This window comes from Physcomitrium patens, chromosome 24, assembly GCF_059467195.1.
Source record: "Physcomitrium patens ecotype Gransden chromosome 24, ASM5946719v1, whole genome shotgun sequence".
In the NCBI taxonomy this organism is placed as follows: Eukaryota; Viridiplantae; Streptophyta; class Bryopsida; order Funariales; family Funariaceae; genus Physcomitrium; species Physcomitrium patens.
The window spans coordinates 11,648,668-11,673,433 of record NC_143433.1 but is presented as its reverse complement, the minus strand read 5'-3'; the positions used below and the strand labels follow the sequence as shown (position 1 = coordinate 11,673,433).

Genomic DNA, 24,766 nt, shown 5'->3' with positions numbered 1-24,766 from the left:
AAAGATAGTATTAAGGACATGAATCTTAAAGAACTTAAAGATCAATACTCTTGTGTCATTTAAAAAGACTAGACAATGACTTAAAGATGGTATAATATTCAATTAATATGGCTATTTCTATAGATAAAAAGTTTTTAAAGTCTTGAAATAAGACTAAGGACTAGAAAGATATTGATAAGAACGAAAAAAGCTACACTCTTGTCTCCATATATACTATCTAATTAGGAACTACATGGTGATTTATAAGACCTTCAACATGTGTCTAATTTGCAAGACATGTGTCTTAACTTGTAAGATAAGTTTTTTACATATGCGCTACATTGTTAGCTTATATCACAAGCTATGTATGTGTATAACACATGATTAACTTATTGACCAATTTTTTAACCTATTGATCAATTATAAACAAGTATAAAGTCAAATATGAATCTATAGATCTTCTAAGAAGCTTCACTACAAGAAAATATCAAATCTACCTACATTTACCTTCTATCTAACACTTCTTATCTAAATAAACATATATGTTTGTAATAGATAGATATATTATTATAAAACATATATGAATATTCTTGATATTGTAGCATATTTCAAGAGCTTGTATAATATTTTTTCTTTAAATTTTATAATCTAATCTTCTTATTTATGTAATCTTATAAAAAAATAGCTCTTGTAAGATTCCAAATTATATGTTTGTTGTTCAAAGTTTATTTTAAAAGATTTTATTTGTTCTATTTATAAAAAAATAAAAAAAATCAGACAGTTAGAAAAATAAGACTGAAAAATATAAGAATAAAATAGAATAATATTATTGAATTTTTACTAATATAATTATTTAAAAACTTAAAAATCATGTAAGCTCATATTTTAAATAGAGATAAAATTCTATAATATCAAATTTAAAGTTATTTTAATTTTTTTTCCATCTTTGAAGTTCACCAAGTTACCCAAAACCCAAGTTTATTCCATAAATTTAACCTAACTTCATTTTAGAAAACATCAACAATACCAATCCCCGTTTCCAGTTACTCTAATAAAGCACAATTCAAGACGTATCATGGAATGGACGAATGCACGCGAAAACTCATCCACAATTATCTGTCCAGTCTAACAGAACAAGTCCAGGAAAGCGCCACAATATAGTTTCGTAATTGCCAACGTGGAGAAAAGCGCTGAGCTGGCAAGACCCCCGGGTGCTGACGCGGTAGATAGGTCGGAAGAGGGGGTCCAGCTCGGCCTTATCCAGATGCGTCGAGGAGCGGCCTTAGTCGCAGGGATTATGTGCTTCCCTCGATACTTGCCTCGAGCCCTCTGTTTCGAGGACTGTGTCGGGGTTTTGTCGCACTCTTGCTCTCTTTTCAATTTTGTTTTCTCGCCTCTTGTTTACTTTTCCGAGATGGCTGTCGCGAATATGACTATGGCCGTGACGTGCCCGCGCTTTGTCGCTGTTACGGGACGCGCTGAGACCAATTTGAGGTCTAATGGTGTGGCATTGAGCTTGGCAGAGCTTGTTGCAGCTTCTTCGTCGTCGATGAGCTGCACGTTTTCGGAATTCTCGCTTGGGAGCAAGCGTGGTGGTCTGAGTGGCGGAACTATAACCAGGGCGTCTGACTTGGAGAAGGAATTGGAGCAGCAACTTTATACGAGTATTACGGATGAGATGATGGGAAGCGCGTCGAGTGCTGATGAGGGCGTGTTTGGGAACGATGGTATTGCGTCACCTGGGATGGAGGTTTCTGCTGGTAGTGGTGAGGATGATGTTGCAGCTCCGGTTGCGGAGGAACAGCTAGGGTCGAAGGTTTATGTTGGGAACTTGCCGTGGACTTGCGATAGCGCGCAGCTCGCGGAAATTTGCAGTCAACACGGTACTGTAGATGTGGTGGAAGTCATTTATGATAAATTGTCGGGGAGGAGCCGAGGGTTTGCTTTTGTAACCATGGCGAGCCACGACGATGCCCAAGCTTTGATTAATGCGCTTGACGGGAGTGATATGGGAGGGAGGGCCTTGAAGGTTAACTTCCCCCAGTCGCAGAAGGACAAGCCTCGTTTTGAGAAGTCTGAAGCCAGGCCTCCTACTGCCGACCGCAGGCCGAGGGATGACCCGAACAAGTTGTTTGTTGGCAACATTCCCTGGGGATGCGATGAAGCTGCTATGACTTCTCTGTTCTCTCCTTACGGTTCAGTTGTGGATGCTAAGATTGTGTACGACAGGGATTCGGGAAGGTCCCGTGGATTTGGATTCGTGACTATGGAAAAAGTAGGTGATGCACAAACCGCTATGGAGAACCTTGATGGCACTGAGCTTGATGGACGGGAGTTGCGAGTCAACTTTGCTGGAGAAAAGCCCCCATCCAGGTACCGGGGATAACGAATTTCCCATATCTCGTCGTGTTTGGCAGTCATATGGTCGATGGTTAGCACTAGTACGCTGCAATGCTGGTGTTTTTGTCGAATGCACGTAGTTCCGATTTAAGAAATAACTTGTTAGAAACTCATGGGCGGAGTAGCATGAAATTGAGTAGGATTTAGAATAAAATCTTCTAGGATATGTGATTATGAAGTTGTGAAGGCTGGGTAACCATTCAAGCTCACTTGCACAACTTCCTACGCAATGCTACAATGTTGATATTAGACAAAGATTTTCCGGGTGCTGACTATAGGTATTTAGCTGGTTTCCGATACGCCCTCTTATGCAATTTTAGGGAGGTATTACGCACGTTATACAGAAGCCCATTCTGTCGAATTGCCCTGAGTCTAGTAACAGTTATACAGCTCAAGAACATTCATGATCTGAGCTTCAGTGTGTTAATTGATTCTATGGTTGTTAATTCGCCTAGTTTCTCCACTCTACGTGGTACGTACTAGTTTATATTCTCCCATGTATCCTTACTTTCAACTCTGTCCGATTGTTATCAGCAACTATGAGGCGTCCTCTCCCAGGTCAGAGAGACCCAGCGGTGGAGATCGCAAGTCGAGAGATGGTCCGAACAAGCTCTTCGTTGGAAACCTCTCCTGGGGATGCGACGAAACAGCCTTGGAATCTCTATTTTCAGATTACGGGAGGGTTGTTGAAGCCAGAATTGCTTACGATAAGGATTCTGGAAGGTCACGAGGATTCGGATTCGTGACGTTGTCGAATGAAACTGAGGTAAATACTGCAATTGAGAACCTTGATGGCGCGGAATTTGACGCAAGGCAATTGAGAGTGAACTTGGCTGGAGACAAGCCCGCACCCAGGTATTGAGAGTAGGGACTCGGATCTGCAGTTGTACATGCTCTTGCGGCATCGTTCATTTTTGTTTGTAGGGAACAAAGTAAAATTACCTGGCTTTGTTGTATGGATTAGATTAGATATATGAGAAACAGTAGTTTGGGAATTTTTGGGGTTGGAGTCGGCAGACACGAAGAGTTCCTGGATTCTTGGGTGGATACACATGAGCGCAGTTAAGCAACTTCAGATGCAATTTGTCAATTATGTTGCCCCTCGAAGTTTTTCAACTGCTGTGGACTGTTTCAGCTTTGATCAAGTCGCTTTGTCTCATTTTATTCCCTTTCTTTTTTTTTTTCTTTTTTTTTTTTTTTTGTTTCAAAGCTTGTTACTGAAATGAAGAAATCACCTGCCTCAAACTGCATGCAGTTCTATAACTGGGAGTGAGTGTCTGCATTTGTCAAGATGGCGTTGAGCTGAGTAGTTATCAGTGCATCTAAACAATGAAAGTTTGCTGTTTAATTGAAATATGACAATAGCATGAACTATATTGTATGAAATAAAAGGAAAATCAATGTTGAATGGCTGTAGTGTATGATTTTGATATGATAGAATATTTTGCAAATTTATGGTTTAAAAATATCTTGCTCAGAATTTCACCTTCATCACTTATCATATCACATACAATTAAGATCCATACGCTTTATAGGGTTATATTTATTTTTAATATTTTATTTAGGTAATCAGATATTATTTTGTATCCTTTTAAAATGACATTTAAGATATTGACATATTATTGAAAATTTTCATTAGTATAAAGGTTCATTTTAGGAATTCATTCAAAAGCATGTTTTATTAAAAACTTTTTGATGTTGTTAAAGGTACAGTATCTAACTTCAATAAAATAATGGTAGTAGAAAAGAATATTTAAAAAAAATTATGAAATGTAAGGGAAAAAGACACTAAATCAAAGTACAATCACATCATTTTTGTTAAGCTATAGGAGGGCTTGTAATTCTAGGGAAAATAAGATATAAAAAAAGAGTGAATAATACTAAAGATGGCCTTTTCTTATTATAGGCATAAATCTATATTCATTTATTAAAAGTTAAATAATACATATATAATTAAAATTAATTAAAAAAATAATAATATGAAATTCTAAAACAAATAGATATTAGAATAGGTATTGTTAAAAAAAAAAGAAAAAAGAAAAAAAGACAAATTTAAATAGAAATTAGAAGACAAGAGTGGCATTGGCAAGATCGAAAATTATCTCTCTCTTTCTCTCTCTCTCTATCTGTCTATCTATCTATCTATCTATCCACATAGTTAAGAAATGTTATAAAGACCACAAGATTTGCAAGATAAGTGATTGAGATCTATGATACATCCTTGTATATACATATATATATATATATATATATATATAACTTGCAAGGTTGAAGAATTTTAATCTAAACTTTTCAATTATGCTATATGAATCATTAGAAGAAGCTTCAAAAGAAACTATTCTAACAAAGTTTGTTCATTAAACCATCAAAAAATCTTCTAATAAAAATTTGTATCAATTTTTGTAAGCAAAACTATAAAAATAATCATAATCATACTTGATTTTTTAACTTCAAACTATAGGATTTTATAAAATTTCTACAAAAGTCAAAAATAATCCAAGAATTCCTAATTCTAACATTCTTTCTTATTTAAGTATACAATTCAATAAAAATATAAATTAAAATATATATATATATATATATATATATATATATATATATTTATTTATAGATAAATTTTAAATAGCATCCAAGGTAGCTTATAGATTTTTAAAACCATGAATAATAGCCAATATTAGGATTTAATATCTATTTTTAACTTTAATTTTTATTTATATTTTTAAAATATCTTTAAATTTAATATAAGGGATTTTTCTTAAATTGATTTTATAGCGTTATATACTTTGTGAAATTTATTTTCTATGGAATTATATGCTACATAAAAAATATCTATAACTTGAGCTTATAATCTATTGTTTAGATATTTAAAAAGATAAAAAAAAAAATCAAAAAAAAAAAAAATCAAAAAAAAAATCAAAATAAAGTTGAATAAATTTGTTAGTTTTTGGTAATTTATTACAATGTTGAAAGAATATTGTCAAGGACTTGAATCTCAAAGAAAGAAAATCCTCAATACATTCTTCTATCATTGAAAGGAACTAGAAAGTCATTCAAAAATGATATAATATTGAACTAGAATGGCTATTGCCCAAAAACAAAAAGACTAGAAAGTCTTGAAATAAGACTAAGGACTAGAAAGGCATTGACAAGAATGAAGAAGGCTTCACTCTTGCCTCCTATATAATCTTAACTAGGAGCTATGTGGCAATGTCCTATAGGACCTTCAAAATGTGTTGACTTTGTAAGATACATATCTTAACTTGCAAGACAAGTTTTCTATATGTGTGCCACACAGTTAACTTATTCCACAAGGTATCAACACGTGGTGAACTTATTGACCAAGTTTTTAACCTACCAATCAACTACAAGCACATATAAAATCAAAATAATGTCTATCAAGCTTCTAAGAAGCTTCTCTGAAAGATAATATGAAATTAACCTACTTTTATCTACTTTTATCTATTTCTATCTAATCGTATGGATATTTACTAGAGTTTCTATGTATATCCATGATATTATCTCCTCTTCTAAGAATGAGTTCCATGAGGAGCAGTCTTTATATGTTGAAAAAATTTAAGATGCGGCAAATTATATTTGCCACATACTCTAATCTTTGTTCTCTTAGAAGATAGTTGATAGGTCCTCTCAGCCATTAATAGTATTCCATATCAAGGTAAGAAGACCACCTTGTTATTTGGACATTGTTAAGGCTTTTGTAACTTCTTTCAAATAAAACATTTAAAACACCATCAAGAATTGTTCCTACTTCTAATAAAATCATCAAACATCAGGAGTTTCTTCCAAGGTCGTGATATCAAACATGTTGTATCTCACCATCTATTCGAAGAAGGATATGTTGTTCTTGAGTATCTTCATCTCGATTTTGTCATCTTGAAAGTTGTGACAATTACAATGTCTTGCTTGGTAAGTCCGCAAATGAAAGCTCTTGAGTTGAATCTACTAATTGTTGGTTCTCTACTTCTTTAGCATCACAAATACACAAAAGATACAAAGAAAGATAAATGGTAGAATATTATCTTCTTTTGATCTTGTTTCTTTTATAGCAAAGATTTATTATTCTTCATCTTAGTTTTGATGGATGTCATCGATGAAAAGCTTCAACTCTCTTTGCTAGCTCCTATATGTGTTTACTAATATCATATCCACACCAATGAATAAGATATTCCAACCTATTTTGGTACCACCTTGAATCTAAGACTTCTTCTACCTCAAATTCTTGATTATTATCCACATTTATAGGAGGTGGTGGCACTTGTCTTCTTCTTTAGATATTCATTGTCTTATATGGCTTAAAAAGAGACATGTGAAATATAGGATCGATCTTCATAGACTCTAGTAGATATAATTGATAAGCAACAGGATTGACTTATTCACCAATAGAAAAAGACCCAAACCTATGATAGTCCAACTTGTCTTAAAGACGAATAGTCTTGATATTGTGACAAAGTAATCATACCTTATCATCTAAATTAAATTGTGGTTGTTACTTGTGATAGGCATCTGCATTAATTTTTTGTCGTTCTTAAGCTCCCTTTAATTGTGCCTTCATTATTGTATGTAGCTTTGACAAATGATTTGCCAAATCTTCTATCGTATGGTTATCAATTTTGAAAAAATTAAAAGTATTAAGTCTTAGATGATAACTATAGTTGATAAAGAAAGATGTTTGTTGAATGGAAGAATATATCAAATCATTGTATGCAAACTTTGCCAATGGTAAAAGAATTGTCCAATCATCTTCAGTTAGAGGATGAAAAGCTGAAGAGAGCTTTATATCCATCTTTAAAATCTTGAAAAAGGTTCTCTAAAATCTTGATATTAATTGGATCTCTCTATCCAATATAATATCTTTATACAATTCATGATAGTGATAGATGTTGTTAAGTAAAAAGCTTAGCCATTTTTTTCACTTGTGATAGATTTTGTACATAGTACAAAATGTGCCATTGTAATAAAACTATCTACTACCACAAATATAGAATCATATAAACTTAAGACTAGAAGATCTATGATAAAGTCCATAGAAACAAAAGATTATGGTTGCTTTGGAATAGGTAATGGCTGAAGAAGTTTATAAGGTTGACGGTGAAGAGTTTTGGATCTTGAAAAAATATCACGTGATTGTATAAAATCTTTGAGTGACTTTCACATTCAAGGCCACTACAAATTTCTTGATATTAGCTCCAAAGAGTTCTAAAATGTCTGATTGTTGGAAAGTCATGACGAGTTTGAAGAATAAGTAATTGTATTCTATCTTTTGGAATGTATAATTGTCCTTCAAAATAGAATAGGTTGTTCTTGAACTTGAATTTGGAAGTATTATAAAACTTAGAAGAATTATTCTTGATATCATAGACAAAAGAATTAGAGGACATATTTGATTGAATTTGCTTGACAAACGTTGAATCGACAATTAATGCTGATTTTGTTGCTTAAAGGTGAAAATATTTTGGCTTCAAGAAAATCATTCTTTGTTGATGAAAAGATGTATTTCTTTCTTTTGGTACAAGATAAGAATGTCAAAAAATGGCATCCAATAAACCTTGTTGTTTTTCAAGTCAATAAATAATTTTGAAATCAACATACTCCAACGAGCTTGGCACTGATTTAAAACACATGTTGATATGAAATACCTGAGGTTCTTGTGATTTATATACACAGTGACTAGATTCAAGGTGCCTTCTAAATAATGACTCTATTCTTGAAATGAATCTATAATTATAGGGAGCTCTTTATCGTTGATCTCATAATTAATCTTAGCTTTTGAAATTTTTTTTGAATGAAAAGTTACTAGATGGAGTTTGTCATCTGCTCCCATTTGTAATAATACTGCATCCAAGGCAAAGTCTGATGCATCAGTTTCCATAAAAAATGCCTTGGAGAAGTCGACACAATATAAGATTAGTGCAAAAATAAATTCTTTTTTTAAAGCATCAAATGATGCTTTGGCTTCTTTATTCCATTTAAGTTTGTCTTTACAGATTAAACATGTAAGTGGAAGTTTAACTTGAAAAAAAATCTTGATGAAGATCTGATAGTAATTAGCAAAGCACAAAAAATATTGCAAGTTTCTTATTATTCTTAGATTCTTTCAATCCATGATAGTCTAAACCTTCTTCGGATCCAACATTAGACTTTCATTAGAAATGATGTATCTTAGAAAGTCAACTTGAGTAATATAGAATACACTTTTCTAACTTTGCATATAATCTTGCATCCCTAAGTTTTTGTAACACACAACAAATATGTGCTTCATGTTTATTTGTATTCTTGGAATAGATTAAGATGTCGTGTAAATAACAAATAATAAAATCATCAAAAAACTTACAAAAGACATCATTTATTAGATGTTGAAAAATAGCTGGTGCATTCATGAGTCTAAAAGACATGATATTATACTCAAAATATCTATATCTAGTTTGAAACATAGTTTTTCATTCATCTCTTTTTTAAATGCATACCAGATTATATGCTCTTTGTAGATTTATTTTTGTAAAGATCTTTGCTTCATTTAATTGATCAAGAAGTTGTGAAATCAAAGGTAAAGGATACTTATTCTTGATGGTGATCTTGTTGAGTCTTCCATAGTCCATACATATCCACAGAGATTTGTCTTTTTTCTTCACAAATAAGATAAGAGCCCTAATTGGAGATTTAGAGTGATGTATGAAATTCTTAGTTAAATTTTCATTAATATATTCTTTGAGTGCAACCAACTCATTTTGTAATAGGCTATAGATTGGTCCAAATGATGATTGAGCTCCTTTGTGAAGATTGATGGAATAATCATAAGGATGATGCTCTAAAATATCTACGTTTATCTTTTCAAAAACGTCTTAGATATATATATTTTATCTTTTCAAAAACGACTTTTCAATATATTTCTACTTGACTAACAAGATTTTGGATTAAACTATCAAAATATTTAAGGTCACAAGAAATCCAATTTATTTGAAGAATATACTTTTTTAACCTAGATAATCCTAAAATAACAAAATTAGACAAAGATCTTGTTATGATAAATATTACTATGCTATTATGATCTTTAATTGCTATATCTAAAGAAACAATCTCATGCATAACATCTCTAGAAGATAGTAAATGACTATCGATGACTTCTATATGTATAGGTTTAATTTTTTTGACTAAGAATATTTCTTGTTTTTTGATAAAATCTTTGTCTATAAAAGAAGCTGAGGCTGTTGAATCTAACAAAGTTAAGACTTTGTAATTTTTTGGTCCTAAATAAATTTCTATTGTAAAACACGGTGAGGGATCTAAAAAAAGAATAAGACCTTTATTAGGAGTTATGCAAGATTCCAGCTGTACGGTTCTTATTATAGCTAAAAAAACTTACTTTTTGATACCTTGTCTTCTTTGATAACTATGCTTTTCATTTTGTAATTACATTTTTTCTTTAGATAATATTGAGTAATATATTTAGCTTCTCTACAATATAAGCATAAGTCCTCTTGATGTTGTTGAATCTTATCCTACTCTATAAGTGATTTAAAATATACCATATCAATTTGTATTGGTTCTAGCCTTGATGAATAAGTTTCTAAAAACTTTGGAGCTGCCATTATTATTTGATTTGTTCTTCTTTAACCAAATCTTTGTTCTTTATGTCTTTCAAATAATCAATTATTGCATGCAATAGCTTCAGTAATAAATTGTTCCAAAGATTCTACCTTTGGCATTGTCAATAACAAATCTTTGACATTATCCTTCAATCCATATTGAAATTGATTGATAAGGGCTTTATTATTCTAGTCCATGTTGCAAGCAAGGTTTTGGAATTCGGCACCATATATGATAGTTGACTGTGATCTTTGCCACAAAGATAAGAGTTTGATCTTTGCTATTCTTTTTTTATCATTTTTTTTTATTGTAGCTATATACACTTCTAAGAATGAATTCAAATCATAAAGGAGTCACGAATCCTTTTTTATTAAAGGTACAAATCAAGAGAGAGCACTTTCTTATAGAAGTGTGCTTATAAATCCAACTTGAGTAAATCCATCAGCATATTGGAAAAGATGCAACCTTACATATAGCTTGACTTGTTACAAAAATCCTTAAAATTTTGATCTTGTTCCATCAAACTTCTTGGGCATATTAATCCTTGTCCTTGTCATACTTGTAGAAGAAAAATTCTTTGGATTTGGTTGTGAGGTTAATTTACTTGCTTCTTTCAATTGCACAATTTCTTACTACAAACTCTGAACTTCTTCCATAAGCATAGGCATAGCACTTCTATGATTCATATTGGAAATATGTGAGATTTCTACTCTTAGAGTGTTAACAAGCTCATGAAGATCTGCAATAGTTACAAATTTATTTTCACTTTTGTCAAGAGTAGCATTCATAATCTTTTCTTTCATAGACAACTCAAATAAATTTAAAAAGTTAAATTAGAGGAAGATAATCCACAACCTCTAATACCAAATAAAAATTTTTACAAAGAGGGATAATCCACTTTTTTTAAAAAAATTATTTGTGCTAAAAAATAAGATTTTTTATTTGAAGAAAGATAATTTGTAACCTTTAAAATACAAAAATAGAAATAAAATAATCTACTCACTTCTAAAACAAGATAAAAAGAGTAAGTTAGTACTCTTGTCAAACTATCAAGGACTTCAATCATGAAGAAAGAAAATCCTCAATACACTCTTGTGTCATTGAAAAGAACTAGAAAGTTACTCAAAAATGATATAATATTGAAATAGAATGGCTATTGCTAAAAAAAAAAGAGACTACAAAGTCTTGAAATAAGATTAAGAACTAAAAAGACATTGACAAGAGTGAAGAAGGCTTTACTTTTACCTCCATATATACTCTTAATTAGGAGCTATGTGGCAATGTCCTATTGGGCCTCCGAAACGTATTGACTTTGCAAGACACATATCTTAACTTGCAAGGCAAGTTTTTTATATGTGTACCACCAAGTTAGCTTGTTCTACAAGGTACCAACACGTGGTTAACTTGTTGATCAAATTTTTAACCTATCAATCAACTACAAACACATATAAAATCAAAGCAGTGTCTATGAAGCTTCTAAGAAGCTTTTCTAAAAGGTATTATGAAATTAATCTACTTTCATCTACTTTTATCTACTTCTACCTAATCATATAGGTATTTATTAGAGTATCTATGTGTATCCATGACACATATTAAGATATAAAAGACCGTTGTATAAAAACCTCAATTTGAAAGTTTTCTTTTATTCTTTGTTCTTTTATATTTGAGAGTTAGATTTATCACCAATAATAAGTTTTTGATATATAATTTTTTTAAAAATAAACTTCCATATTTTATTTTTTCTTGGATTTATAAAAGTTAAAATTACTTCAAAAGAATTATCTTTTGTATACATTTAAAAAATAAAATATTCATTAATAAAATTTTATAAAATAAAATGTTAATTTCTTTTATAAATTTTATATATATATATATATTAAATAATAAAAAATATTGTACAAGAAATAAATAACACCATGCTTAATATGTATCTTATATCTATGTAAATAAAGATAGATTATTGCATCAGTATATTAAAAGAAAACCATTATAGTTTAAAAAAATAAAAAATACAAACATAATATCAATAAAAACATACATGTGTCATCATAGACAAATATGTGTTACTTATTGTATAATGGTTTTAGAGTTTTATTATTTGAAAGTTATTACAATGAAGGTTGTGGAAATATAAATAATATCATAATTTAAGTTGGTATTGATTTAAGCTTATGCTATAAATAAATAAGTATAATAAGATAATAAAAGAGGTATAAAAAAAAATTACAATTTCTTAAAGACCATAATCTTAAAACATTAACAATAGGTTTTATAATTTATTTTCTTGTGTTGGTAGTTGGAATAGTTTGTGATTTTATATAATATATTAAATATACATCCAAATTTTACCATAACAATACCTTGTGATAAAAAATTAATATAATTTATTTTGTAATATTTTAATATTTTACATAAATATTAGATTTATATTTATCAATTTTACTATAACATACATTTGAATTTTGAGATTTATTATGCCAAAATATAATAAAAAAAATAATATTATCATATTTAGAAATTTGTTAATCAAAATTTATTTTAAATTTTTGGCTTGTATTTTTTAACTAAAATCAAATATATAATTTTTTAATTTAAATTTATATTTTTTCTTTTAAATTTATATTTTATATTTTATATTTTATATTTTAATTTCTAAATTTATAGAGATTTTAATCTACCTAATTTTTATTATTAGATTTTTTTAATTTAATATTAAATTATGCTTGTAAAAAGAAAATGACGTTTTTATAAAATTTATACAATATTTTATTCTAATATTATGTTTTAATTATTTTATATATTACTTATACATAAAAACTTAATATCTATAAAGATTAGAATGAATAAATAATAAATATTTTATACTATCTAATAATAAAATTTTAATATATATACATAACCAAGAATATTTTTTATCTAAATATTTGTATTTTAAAAACTATCTCTCAAAAAATTCTTACTTGTATATAACATCATAATTAAAATAATATTAAATCTTAATTAAAAATTAGAAAAAATATAAATTATTAATTTTTTATGCTCTCTTATCAAATATAAAAAATAATAAATGATAACTTTTTTGCACACTTTTACTTATATTTTAAGTTTTTCTCATTATTACATTTTTTTTTGTTCTTTCTATTATTTTTTAATTTTTAATCAAATTTATTTATTTGATACTACAAAACATCATACTATTTTTTGTCAATCCTTTATTATCTTGTATCTTCAAAAACAATAAATAAATAAATAAATAAAAATAAATAGATGGTCATTTTTATGAAAAGTTAGAGATCTTTGTATTTATAATGTCTCTTATCTAATCTATTATATAAAACAGCTCAAGAATAAATAAGAAGAAACAAAAACCATTTTTGATTTGTTGCATGCCTTATTATTTTTATCAAAAGTTAACCAAAATTGGGATATTTATTGCAACATTAACTAAGATTAATGTGTTATTTTGAGATATTTCCAAGAAGAAAAATATGCAAGCGCTTTGTTCAAAGAAAACTTATCTGTGAATAATTTAGGATGAAGTCTAAGAAATTGAATTACAACCTCATCATTGTAAGGTACAAGGTGCAAGTTGTGAAGGAGGATGGTTGATGGGTATTGGATTTGGCAAGGTGCACATCTAATCCAAATCTTTGATTGTGCCAAAGAGAACACAAATAGAGATGAAGCACAGCCCAATACATAGGCTAGTAGTGCAGCAAAAGAGACACATATTTGTTTTATTTTTCACTTTATGTCTTGTATCTTTGTAATTGGATAATTGTAGAGATTTAAGTGTAATCATGGAAGGCAATGTGAAGGAAATTGAAGTTTTTTCCAAACAAACAATTTATAAGGTATAAACTCCCCTAGGTCTTAAAGTACATGCATTGAGTATGCAAGTGTGCATTGTTGCAGTACATCATGTGAGTAGGAAATTATTTTTTACTATACAAATATCAATTATGAAGAAATTGGATTCATGTTTCAAGGACAAAGTTGTGTCTAAGCACTTAGGATTATTTGCAAGCTTATTAATTTTAGAGAATACCAACTTCCTTGATGAAATAGTTTTGTTGTTACATTCTTTGATCTACTATCAACATCTCCATTATCATCCTGAATATTATCATTGTAGTTTACATAATTACTTCATCTATTCTTAGAACTTATATTGGATGTATAAAACACAAAGAACATGAAGTTGGAATTGTAAATGAGTTTTATTTAGAATGTATTGTATGCTTAGCACAAAATGGAATCATACTTAAAAAGATTTTTTTTAAGTGGCATAAGCAATGTTGTCTCTTAAAATTTATAATTAGTCTACTTTAAGAGGTATCATTCACAAAATATTAGGAAGCCATATCAAAAATTATCAACTTTAATTACAAATTTTTAAATAATAAATATTTCTTTTATATTTTATATAATTGTTAGAATTAAGATATAATTTGAGATATTTAAACTTGTAGTATAAAAGTGATTTAATCCATTTTATGATCTTATTTTATGCTATCTCCAAAAACCAAGATTTCCAAAAAAAAAAGAAGAAAAAAAAATCTCTACACTAAGCAATGAACCTTTGTTTAGCATATATTCCACATCCTTGGAAAGCAACCTCTAGATATAAAGACCTTTGACCTCTCTCCTATACTTCTAAGCAAAACTCAACTTCATACATGGGATCAATGCTAAGAATACAGTACATCCTAAATAAAACTCTTTGGTAAAAGGTCTTTATGTACCAAGGATTAGAAGGAAGATGAAATACAAAATTTTACAGTCCACAGTGGTTGGAATTGACGGGGTCTTCCCCGTCCTACAGCAACTTAAGTCGAGGTCGAATAACTTACAAGATTCTCACTGTATATGTAAAATGAATCTTCTGTAGAGTGGATCTTGTGGTTGCTCCAGAAGGCCCACGAGGGAGGTTGAGAAAGTTCACAAACAAATACTAAAACTGAATGTCATAATTTAATGCCTAAAACCTAGGGCGAATTTTACTGGAACGTGAAATCAGAATGACATGAATTATAATCAGATTATTAAATTTAAGGAAAGCGCTTTAATGATACAACCCTATGGCAACAGATGATCGGTCATAGAATCCTGGCAGAGGAAGGAAACATTTTCCAAAAGTTTCCAATCTTACAATAATGTTTCCTCGAACAGAAACCCACCCATGACGCTTGTTGAGGAGAAGGCGCAGAGGTTGCAGTGGAGGTCGTCAAGTAAATCCGAGGTGTAGACACGCTGTTTCATATTCTGGGCCAAATGACCCCCTGAATTCTCCACAAATTTTTCCACTGCATCACCAAATACTAGCAATCTTCATCAGAGTGTGTGCGATGAGCTTTCTCTTATTATTCTTGCAAAGGGATGGAGCCCTCTTGTAACGGCTTGTCCAACCTTTTTGCAGCTCTTCTCCACTTCAAAGAACAAGCTTTGATTGTTGCTCGAAGACCATGCCTATGATGCAGACCGGCTTTGTTATCAACTAGAGCCCTTGAATTTCCGCTGCTAAGTCTCTCCCAGTCAATACCTTCCATGTCCTCTGAAACTGACTTCTTGTGCAGGATTAGGCAATGACTTAGAGTAGGCTCGTCCTTCACAGACTTACTGTACGAAGTCTTCACTTTGTTTGATGAAGAATCTCTGTACCAGTCGGCTCCTCCTCTTGGTTTGATTCCACCTTCTGGCCAATTTCTGACAGACTCTGGAATGGATGAGGTAATGTCACACACTGACTCCGATTGAAGGTGCTCATGTAGGCTACTATCACTCAATTTAAAACCTTCAAAGGATGTCGACGTATTCCTCAGACCAAGCCTGTTGTTCGGGCCTCGAGAGAGATCCACACCACTCTCCTCGCCAGTATTTCCCACACTCAATTTCCGCATAATCTCACTTAAACGCCCTTTAAGATCCTCTGCACATCCGTTCTTCAAAAGTTTCTGCAAAACAACGTGCTATTGATTCCTTTGCTCTCAGCTTGCACTCTACTTACTGGTTTCTTTCTTGAAATCAACAGAGTTTACTCAAAAAACAACGTAGTATAGGGTCAAGCATACGATCATGAAAGAAAGGTGCTGTAATAACATAATATGTTTCGTATTAACAACATCCGAAAGTACGAACTCACAGGAGAGCCCCTGCCTTCTTCCAGTTCTACGCTCCCTCGTATTGCAGCCATGCTAAGAGCTGACAGATCTGGAGAAAGAGGAGGTTGACCATTGGTTTGGCATTCAGAGGATTGAGCCGCGAGGTCTGGACTTATTCTGGGGAATGCCTCGTCAAGTAACACATGCAACCATCTGTCGATGTTAGACTTCCCAGCTTTCTTCAGTCTTTGATCATTCGACTTTACTGATTCAAGAGCTGCCGCCTCGACATTCTGGATCTTATCGTGTTGCGCAATGATGACCTGAAAACGCAGAAAACGATGATCAAGTGACATATTCTGTACATTTAATAGCATAAACCAATGGCTTGTGTCGTTTAAAGCAAGTCTCGATGTTGGGTTCTTCCATTTACACCTCGCTAATTCTGAAATGACCTTGCATCAGACCTAAATTTAACATTGCTTCACCATGAAAGGAGAATTCTAAATTGAACACTGTCATCAATTACATATTAACCTGATAATTGACAACTATTTCTCACTGAAACACTCATACCAGTGATATAAAAGGGGTAAATTAATTAATACCTCTTGTATCAATTCCTCCATGACTCTACTGCTATCCCCTTGTACTCCATGCGGTTCAACTTGACAAATCTCTTGTTGTGAATCGGGAAGCTTGCTGCCTGGTACAGTTTCCAAAGAGGACATGAGAATCTCAGACGAAGATATGTCTGACAACCTGGCATTCTGATGTTGCTTTTCAAATTGTTATTCTTGGCATGAACATCTTGTTTATCGAGTGCCCCATTTAATTGCTGAGGTATTGACGACTGCCCGACCTTCGTGAGTTCTTCGAGACTACTAGACAAACTTAGTGCCATTAGATCAGTGTTAAATTTTAATGTAATCAGGATGCATTAACATGAGCATGAAATTTTTTCTCTATTGAATAATTACAACGATGATCTTTCGTAAATCTTACCTTCTTTCTCATCCATAAGTTTGCTTCGCATCGGGCCATTGCCTTCGAGTCCTTTCTCAAAATGCTGACGATGGACTGCTTGTTTTGTAGGTTGAGCATGCGTGGCTCCTATTGAGATGGCTTTCCTTTTAGCCCCTTCTCGTGGCAATTTCTCTAGAAATAATTAAGCTACCCAAATCAGTATCTGATAAACTGTGAGGAAGACTTTTCTGAACTTGCAGATTCCAGAGCAGTTGGTTTAACACTCACGCTAATATGGGAATTCAGTAATTTATCTACTTGTATTCTTCAGACAACGACGCTGACGAATCGTCTTATTGGTAGAACTTATCAGCTACCAGAAACAACATATCAAATGTTACTGCAGCTCAAGGTTACTAAAAAACATCTATTTACATGTTCTTGTTCTGGTTCTAGCCAATAGTTTATCAAAGTCGGGCACTGTAGATAGTTCCCTGAAGTAGGTCTACTTGATCACATATGGAACCATGGCATCGCACTCCGATTCAATGGGGTGGCTGTTGAAGTGCGACTAGTTCGTTGCAAAGTATCCATCTTGAGATAGATGATTGCCAGGCTAATACAAAATAACAATTTACACGCACAACTTGATACTCACTTTTTCCTTTGCTTGTAGATGGACTTCCATGCTGCAGAGCAGCCACGTCCAAAAATGATGACTGAATTGAAAATCCGTTCCGTCTCGGAGAGTTTCCTTCCTCTATCTCGTCCTCAGTATCCAGTCCCGAAGTGTACCTCTGAAGTCCTCTGCAGGGTGCCACGACCTGCCCATCATTTTTGGAGACTAGAAACAAACGACTGTTTACGTCAACAATTTCCTGCCCCTGTGAAGGTTTCCTCTGACCAGATCCACTGGATCCCGGAATCCCCAAAGCTGCTAAAGCCTCCCGCGGAGAATGCCTCTGAAGAATTTTCTCAGATGCTTCGCAAGTCATATCTTGGCAGTCAAGGCGTGCCATGAGGGCATTGCATGCGGCTTGATTTTGACAAGCCTGCTCTTTATAGGAAATACTCCTGCAATCAGTAAAGAAACAAACCAATATAATAGTAACTTTGCTCTGTCAAAATCTCAAGGTAAATGAAATAATCTGCTATAAGCCTACAATACTGTAAAAATGATCAACTATCTCACACTTATCCGTTGTAACACACAATAATTTTTTGATCTAATATAAGAATTAATTCGCTATTTGTAGATAACAATAGGTGGTTTGAGAAGAAAGCGCTCTTACTGATGCATAGCATTGCGAATCATACGCTCCAAGCACAACCGATATGAAGATTGAGTCTCGGCCCATCTCCTTTGCTTTTCCACTTTTTGCTTGTGCTTCGATAAGTTGCCCTCTAGCTCCAGAATAGCTAACCTCTCCTTCTCGTTTTGTGCTTTTAGTGTCCTAACTGTCTCTTCAAGTCGAGCAACTTCTTTTTCCTTCTCTCTCTTGCCTTCCTCCCTCATTTTCTTCAGTCGCAATTCCTAATAGCAATAAAACAATCGGAAGAATAGAAATGTTAGTAAAATCTGTATAGAATGGTGTCCGAGCTAACATCATCCGCAAGAAAATTGGATTCAAGCACTGGTCAATTGGGAATTCTCAGATTTATAATGAGCTTCAACAGGCACTTGATCATAACGAACATAGCATAACCTACTCTTGGAAAACATTTAGCAATAAAACTCAACTCGTGAGGAGTTGAATCAAGTTAACTCTGACATGAACATCTTATCAAGTTGGTCGCTAAACTCGAGAAGCCAGGATTCAAGTCATGTCTATTCAACTAATTCAAACTGCAACATACCTTCTGCATAGTATTTGAGACATCTGAATGATTGTCGTGGTCATTCCGACCAGTGACAACAGAAGTACTGGCAATATTTTCCTTCCCAAAGTCTCTCATGACTCGATACTGTTGACAGATAAAGCACAAAATATACATTAGTACAACTGTGTACAACCCTAGAAGACTCGCCTAGCTTCTAATAAGATTCTTATCGTGTACCAGATGAACCATCCAGAGTAGTGTGAATGTGAGAATAAGACATCAAAACAGGATCACTAAGGTGCATCTTCAATGAATAATTCGGATGCAGACAGATAAGCGTGGGTTAGGTTTTCATTTCGTAAAATGCCGATGAAGGGCATTCAACGCAATACAGGATGTGAGTAGGTGATCCTTGACGAATTCAACGTGACTACGTTATCAAATTCAGTTTTCTTCGGTTACTTGATCGTGCAAGCTGCAAAGTGATTTATAGACAGTACACCTTCTCTTTGATTTGAGGCATTGTTCGGTTCAGTAGCACTGGTTCTTGTTCTTTAATTTCCTTCCAGCTGCCTGGTCCATACTTTTGTAGGCCTCTTTTTAATCCGTCCTCTTCCTCAGGACTCCATTGTTGTCTGTTTGATGATTCTTGTATTATTGAACAAAATCCCACGTCTCATTTCAGATCGCAAGAGACCAAGGCAAGCAATTAACAAGTGCAATTAAGTCTTCGGCAATCACCACACTGATATTTGAGTAAGAGAATCAATTGCAATTGATGGCACTCAAGTTAAAGAATGCCTGGACATCTTGGTTAAAAAGCGACACACGAATTGCTTTCTATATATTTGACTAAAATGAAGATAGTGAATTTCAAGTGGTACATCGCCTGCTCTACAAAGGGTGACAGAGGTGCCCGACATATACTAGTCGGTGCTTACCAGTCAGTGACCCCCCGAGATTGGCCGACATTGCAGAACGAGTCGAACTTGATACTTTAGAAGTTGCTAGTTTAACCTTGCCCATGGACGAGACGCCACCTCCAGCCATACTGCAACTTGACATTTTCCCACGATGCTGAGGCGACCATGATCGACTGTCTCCCAAATGGTATCGAAAGACTTTCTCATCCTCTCCATCTGCAAAAAATAAAGCAAATGATCGCCGCCTGCACGAAATTTTCCATATTATTAGATGAGAAAATTGCAATCTTTCCTCATTGCTCCCGTGGAACTAGTGTCATATAAAAGAGGATTACACCTTCCGCACTTCAGTCACGAGTGAAGTTTACATATCGAATGGACGTTTACAATAGGATATGACTATAGCTATATGAAAACCATGTTAACAAATTTTGACAAAGCAACTGAGATTCTAGATAGCTCGCTATTCAAAATTACTCGACAAAAATTGGCTACGTTTTTTGGTTTTTTACGAGGTAGAGCTCCCTTAAAAACATCATGAACTCTTTACACCTTACCTAAATTCAACGTTTTTAGAAGCGAATGTAGACAAGAATTGGCTAATAGATACTCCATGCTGAAGGTCCCACCACGGTACCAGGAACTCTAACCGGTTCTTTTTCCGTTGACGGGCCTGCCATTGAACTATCTGCAAATTGCTAGGTACCGTACGACCACCTCCTGCATTCCAATGGACTTCAGGTTCATATCTTGGATAAGAATATCGTGGTTTGTCCAGGAGCATGCTTATAATGGCTACTTTCCTCCAACTACGATTATACTCAACTTGATACTAGATCAGTTTGAAAGAAAATGAAGGGAGACAGAGACGGAGAGAAATTACAGATGGTACAGCTTACGTAAATGTGGAAACCAATGATCCACTTCCCAGGACAAAGGTGATGATGGATCCGCACTCCAGTAAAGAACGTTGCCATATGCGTCCACTCTAAACTTTGCTGGATCAAATCCCGCATCCCTGAAACCTTTCACTAGTCAGATACTCATCCGAAAAAATGATCAGATGGTGCATGCATACCTATGGATAAAGTTGAATGTACAAAGCGTCAAATTCAAACTCCACTTAATAAACCAAGTTAATTAAACCTAATTACTCACCCAAGGTGATCAAGCTGCTCCCAGATCTCTTCGGCGAATTCATGGGCATTAGGAGCTTCTTCGTCAATATCTGGTATGATGGGAAAAATGGCGTCCCACTCTTTTATCAGCAGTAACTGTCAAACGAGGAACATTTGTAAGTCCTATATAGATGTCTGACCATCAGGAGAGCATAAAGATTACCTTCAATTTTACAGCCCACAGACGCTGACTACCAATTCAAAGTTTCAAGTCATTCCAGCATACTATTTCCAGTCTAGTCCGTAAATTCCATCGCGCAAGCCCACATATTCTTTTGATGGAACCCTGCGAAATTAGAGACTAATGTAATCATCTTCGTGTCAATTCTCATTGCATTTCCTTGACTTGCATTAGTATAAGCATTTCTCAAAAAAAGTAGTCTTTACCAGAACATCTCAAGCTATGATTGAAACTTAATTTTTTAATTTTTTTCTGTTGTTTTGTTTTTTGATGGAATCGGACGATCTCGGGACAGTTCCAGAGCAGGTCATGAGATGCGTAGGAGATACGTGTCTAACGCCTAAGTAGCTCGCGGACGGAAATCCTTGGAGGAATTTGGATTTTAGACTTAGTTTTGGCAAGCACGTGAGTAGTAAATTCCATCGCGCAAACCCACATATTCTTGACCTGTTCGTGGATATCACTCATCGGAACGAGAAATGGGATAGTATTTAGCAGAGCTTCGAGGATAGATGAGGAACAAGAATGAGAGACGTACTTCTTCTGATGAAGGAGCGTAAGGCACAAATCGTTGAGGAGGGCCCTCCGTGAAAGGTGTCAGAACTCCTTGAGGCTGGGTTAACGCATGATGACAGAGTTTTGCATAGCCGGCAGGGTATCCGAGGGTCGGATCGATAGTCTTCTCTTCTTCCGTTAACGTTAACAACATTTTCACTGATAGACCAGCAAAATAAACTCGCAGGCTTGAGAATCTTGATTAATTCCTGACCAAGCACTATTGGTGAGGAAACGCGCTAAAATCCTTGACCACTTTGTAGTGTACAAGTTATAAGACAACTAGCGCAAAGCATTCTAATCTCTCGGCAATCCAGTATCCACCGTTAGCAATTAGTGAGAGGGAAGAACTGAGCATGGAGAAGTGAACATGGCCAACTACACAGCAACATGCGACTGGTGAATGACCCTCTGGAGCATGAATGTACACACATTAATGGAAGTGAGATGCAAAATGTTGGACACAAAGCTGAGCCAAAAGCAGAGCTAAAGCTTTATTGAACAGTGTGGTGTTACGAAGTCCATCGTCCTGACCTTCTTGAGCAACCAATTGGTTACTGCCAACAGAGGAACATTGCAACCGGCGATGACGCATGGATGAGTCGAAGTTACCAACGCCAAAGAACTAAGCAGCATAACGGCTCATATGTCAAAAGCTACCGCACCGACTAAGCAAAGGAACTCTCACAACTCCATTCTACTCACCGCACAGCAGCCCATCAGACAGGGCTGAAACTGACAAAACGAGCGGACCACCAGAGGAAGGCAGTCACCCACGACATTGGCTGCAGTTGTGGACCGAACAAGGCAAGAAATTGCTTAGAACTATGAGAAGAGAAGAGCTCCTCACAGGAGAGTATCAGCCTTTTGTGACATCCGACAATCAACAACCTGAGATTACATAGGCCAGCTGCCCTGCCTTGTTCCTCTGAACAAAGCCAACCTTGGCTGCTCTGTCAATTATATTAAACGCATCACCAATACACACTTCTCAACGGGCTTGAAATCTTCCTCTGTAGCGTCTGCCTTCTCATTGAATCTGTCAAGAGCCACAAACACCTGGTAAAATCCCATCCACAACAACTGTAAGTCAGAACCAAGGCAACGAGCTTGTTCTAGTTTCTACGGTCAAAGTTAATGTATCAAGGGTCTAAAGTGATCTCATCGGAGGGAAGGTAAAGTATCCGAGTGAGGTACCGACATTACGTTTGGAAAATAGAATACAGACAAATGACCTACCTTATCAAGAATCAACAACATGAGATTACGTAGGCCAGGCTGCAAGCAGGACCTGCCAAGGAGTTAGAAATGCAACGAGAGCATCACCACATGCAGCAGCGAGCGTCCAAGGAACGTCGGAACCAGCCCTTGTGCTCCTCACGGTCCATTTTTCCGTCGAGGTTCCTCGTCCAGTTGCAACGAGGTGAGAAACGGAGGCTAGAGAACGTTGACGAGCGACGGTCGAGGATTCGACGAACGCTCACGATCGTCGGGTACGATCATTCCCTCCCAACGGTCGAGTCGATTAGTCATGCACTCTCAAGGCACGGTTCTCGATGTTCCCATCAGATTAGATTGATATGGTCGCCTCACATTTGGTTACATTTGGAGGCAGCAAAGCAGGATGAAACATGATGGGATTTTGCTAGAAGAATAATCTTTGTCCATTAGCACCATTAGACATGTGTATTTTTATTTTCATTTTTATTTTCTAGAGGAAGTTAAAAAATTGGAGTGTAGCCATGAAAAACATTCTCTGTTTTTAATTGCCAGCATGGGAGGCATGTTTTAGAGTGGCCCCTATCCTTGTCATTGATTCATGGTGATGGTTAAAGTCAACTATACTTCTCTTGCAGCAGCTTTGTTGGCCACAAAGCTTTGGGAGGACAAGAACACTGAACTTGTTGTTCTCATCATACTTAGCTTTTATTTGTTTGTTTACTTTTTCGTCATTTGGTTATACCTGCACAACAACTAAAGAGAGCTAAGGCTACAGAACCAACAGATGAAATGATATGCTACTGAACATTTGCAACTATTGGTAACTTATAATTCAACCATGAATTTTAATGTCAATGTGTGAGGTCATCTCTTTTGCCTTGGAAAGGCTTTGCTTTGTTTTAATTTGCACAATGTCTGTTTAAAATGAAGAAGTAATGCACAACGTCCAGATTCTAAATGGTCTGAAACTTGTTTGGTTTTAGTTTGAAACTTGTTTCTTGCATACTGTACCAATTACTCTTATAATTATTTATCATGATTGTAGCTAGGGGTTTTTGGATTTCAAAAAAATATATGCACAGACAGGAAAGAAAGTGGATATTTATGTTTTATGATTTGATAATTACTAAATTCTATAAATTTAATCCAAATTCCATTTTTGTTTCTTGCGCAGTCAATAGCTGTCAACCCCAACAAGTATGGCATACAAAATTTTAACTCACATATATTACACATTACATTGCATTCAAAAGCCAAGAATTAAATTATGCAATACCCTTCCTTACAAAGACATGTTCCACAAAGAACACACATTTAATTAAAACCACTTAAGTATGTTATATAATGACTTCCTCATGTAGAAAACACAATCTTATATTTTAGCAACAAACTTCAATAACAAAATTACTTAGTTGGATAACTTTAGATATTCAAGTGACAAACAAAAAAAAATTACTTGTGACTTGAGGACACTAATACCAAACCACTCTCTCTCTCTCTCTCTCTCTCTCTCACTCTTGCTGCCACACCCTATAGTAAACAGTTTTGTTTCTTCATAAAAGTTGGCGAGGGGCACTAGGAAACTATTATGCTTTAGGAAACTTTAATAATCACAGCCATATTGATAGTTTAATACTGAAAACCTATCCAACCAACAAAGTTCATCAAATTTAGAATCCACCCAAATGCCTTCTTGTCTGGCATACATCACAAGACAAACACTGGGGGTCAAAATGAAAAAAAGTAGCAGTAACTACAGCTGAGAACTGCATGCATGCCAGCTATGGATACTACCTGCCCAGATCCAGTAATTCAATACCCACATGCACATATAAGTTC

At 34.2% G+C, this 24,766-nt stretch overlaps 2 protein-coding genes across 3 annotated transcripts; one reads left to right on the top strand and one right to left on the bottom strand.

Annotated features, from left to right (window-relative positions):
* The first annotated feature begins 310 nt into the window (after window positions 1-310).
* LOC112276840 (uncharacterized) lies at window positions 311-3,524 on the top strand. Its single transcript, XM_024508588.3, has 3 exons — window positions 311-322; window positions 1,112-2,352; window positions 2,914-3,524. The coding sequence occupies exons 1-3, from the start codon at window positions 311-313 to the stop codon at window positions 3,239-3,241; spliced, it is 1,581 nt and encodes a 526-aa protein (XP_024364356.2). The 3' UTR covers window positions 3,242-3,524.
* Window positions 3,525-14,697: 11,173 nt separating this feature from the next.
* On the bottom strand, window positions 14,698-22,772 carry LOC112276449 (uncharacterized). 2 transcript variants are annotated; one of them, XM_024507780.3, is made up of 14 exons: window positions 22,241-22,772; window positions 21,690-21,915; window positions 20,951-21,066; window positions 20,692-20,810; window positions 20,350-20,512; window positions 19,811-20,037; window positions 19,372-19,517; window positions 18,906-19,013; window positions 18,341-18,582; window positions 17,707-18,122; window positions 17,088-17,240; window positions 16,691-16,788; window positions 16,124-16,405; window positions 14,698-15,935 (listed from the first exon to the last, which is right to left on the bottom strand). In XM_024507780.3, exons 2-14 carry the CDS (start codon window positions 21,858-21,860, stop codon window positions 15,345-15,347), a joined length of 2,832 nt encoding a protein of 943 aa, XP_024363548.1. In that variant the 5' UTR covers window positions 21,861-21,915; window positions 22,241-22,772; the 3' UTR covers window positions 14,698-15,344. The 2 variants fall into 2 exon arrangements, with proteins under 2 accessions (XP_024363548.1, XP_024363547.1); XM_024507779.3 differs by having other exon boundaries at window positions 21,690-21,865; window positions 22,241-22,442.
* Window positions 22,773-24,766: the final 1,994 nt, after the last annotated feature.

Coding starts and splice junctions, on each gene's coding strand:
- LOC112276840 (XM_024508588.3), top strand. Junction 2,353..2,913: donor GGAGAAAAGCCCCCATCCAG/GTACCGGGGATA, acceptor GATTGTTATCAG/CAACTATGAGGCGTCCTCTC.
- LOC112276449 (XM_024507779.3), bottom strand. CDS start 22,301: ATGCGTCATCGCCGGTTGCAATGTTCCTCTGTTGGCAGTAACCAATTG. Junction 21,067..21,689: donor ACGCTCCTTCATCAGAAGAA/GTACGTCTCTCA, acceptor CTCGTTTGACAG/TTACTGCTGATAAAAGAGTG. Junction 18,583..18,905: donor TCTCAAATACTATGCAGAAG/GTATGTTGCAGT, acceptor TATTGCTATTAG/GAATTGCGACTGAAGAAAAT.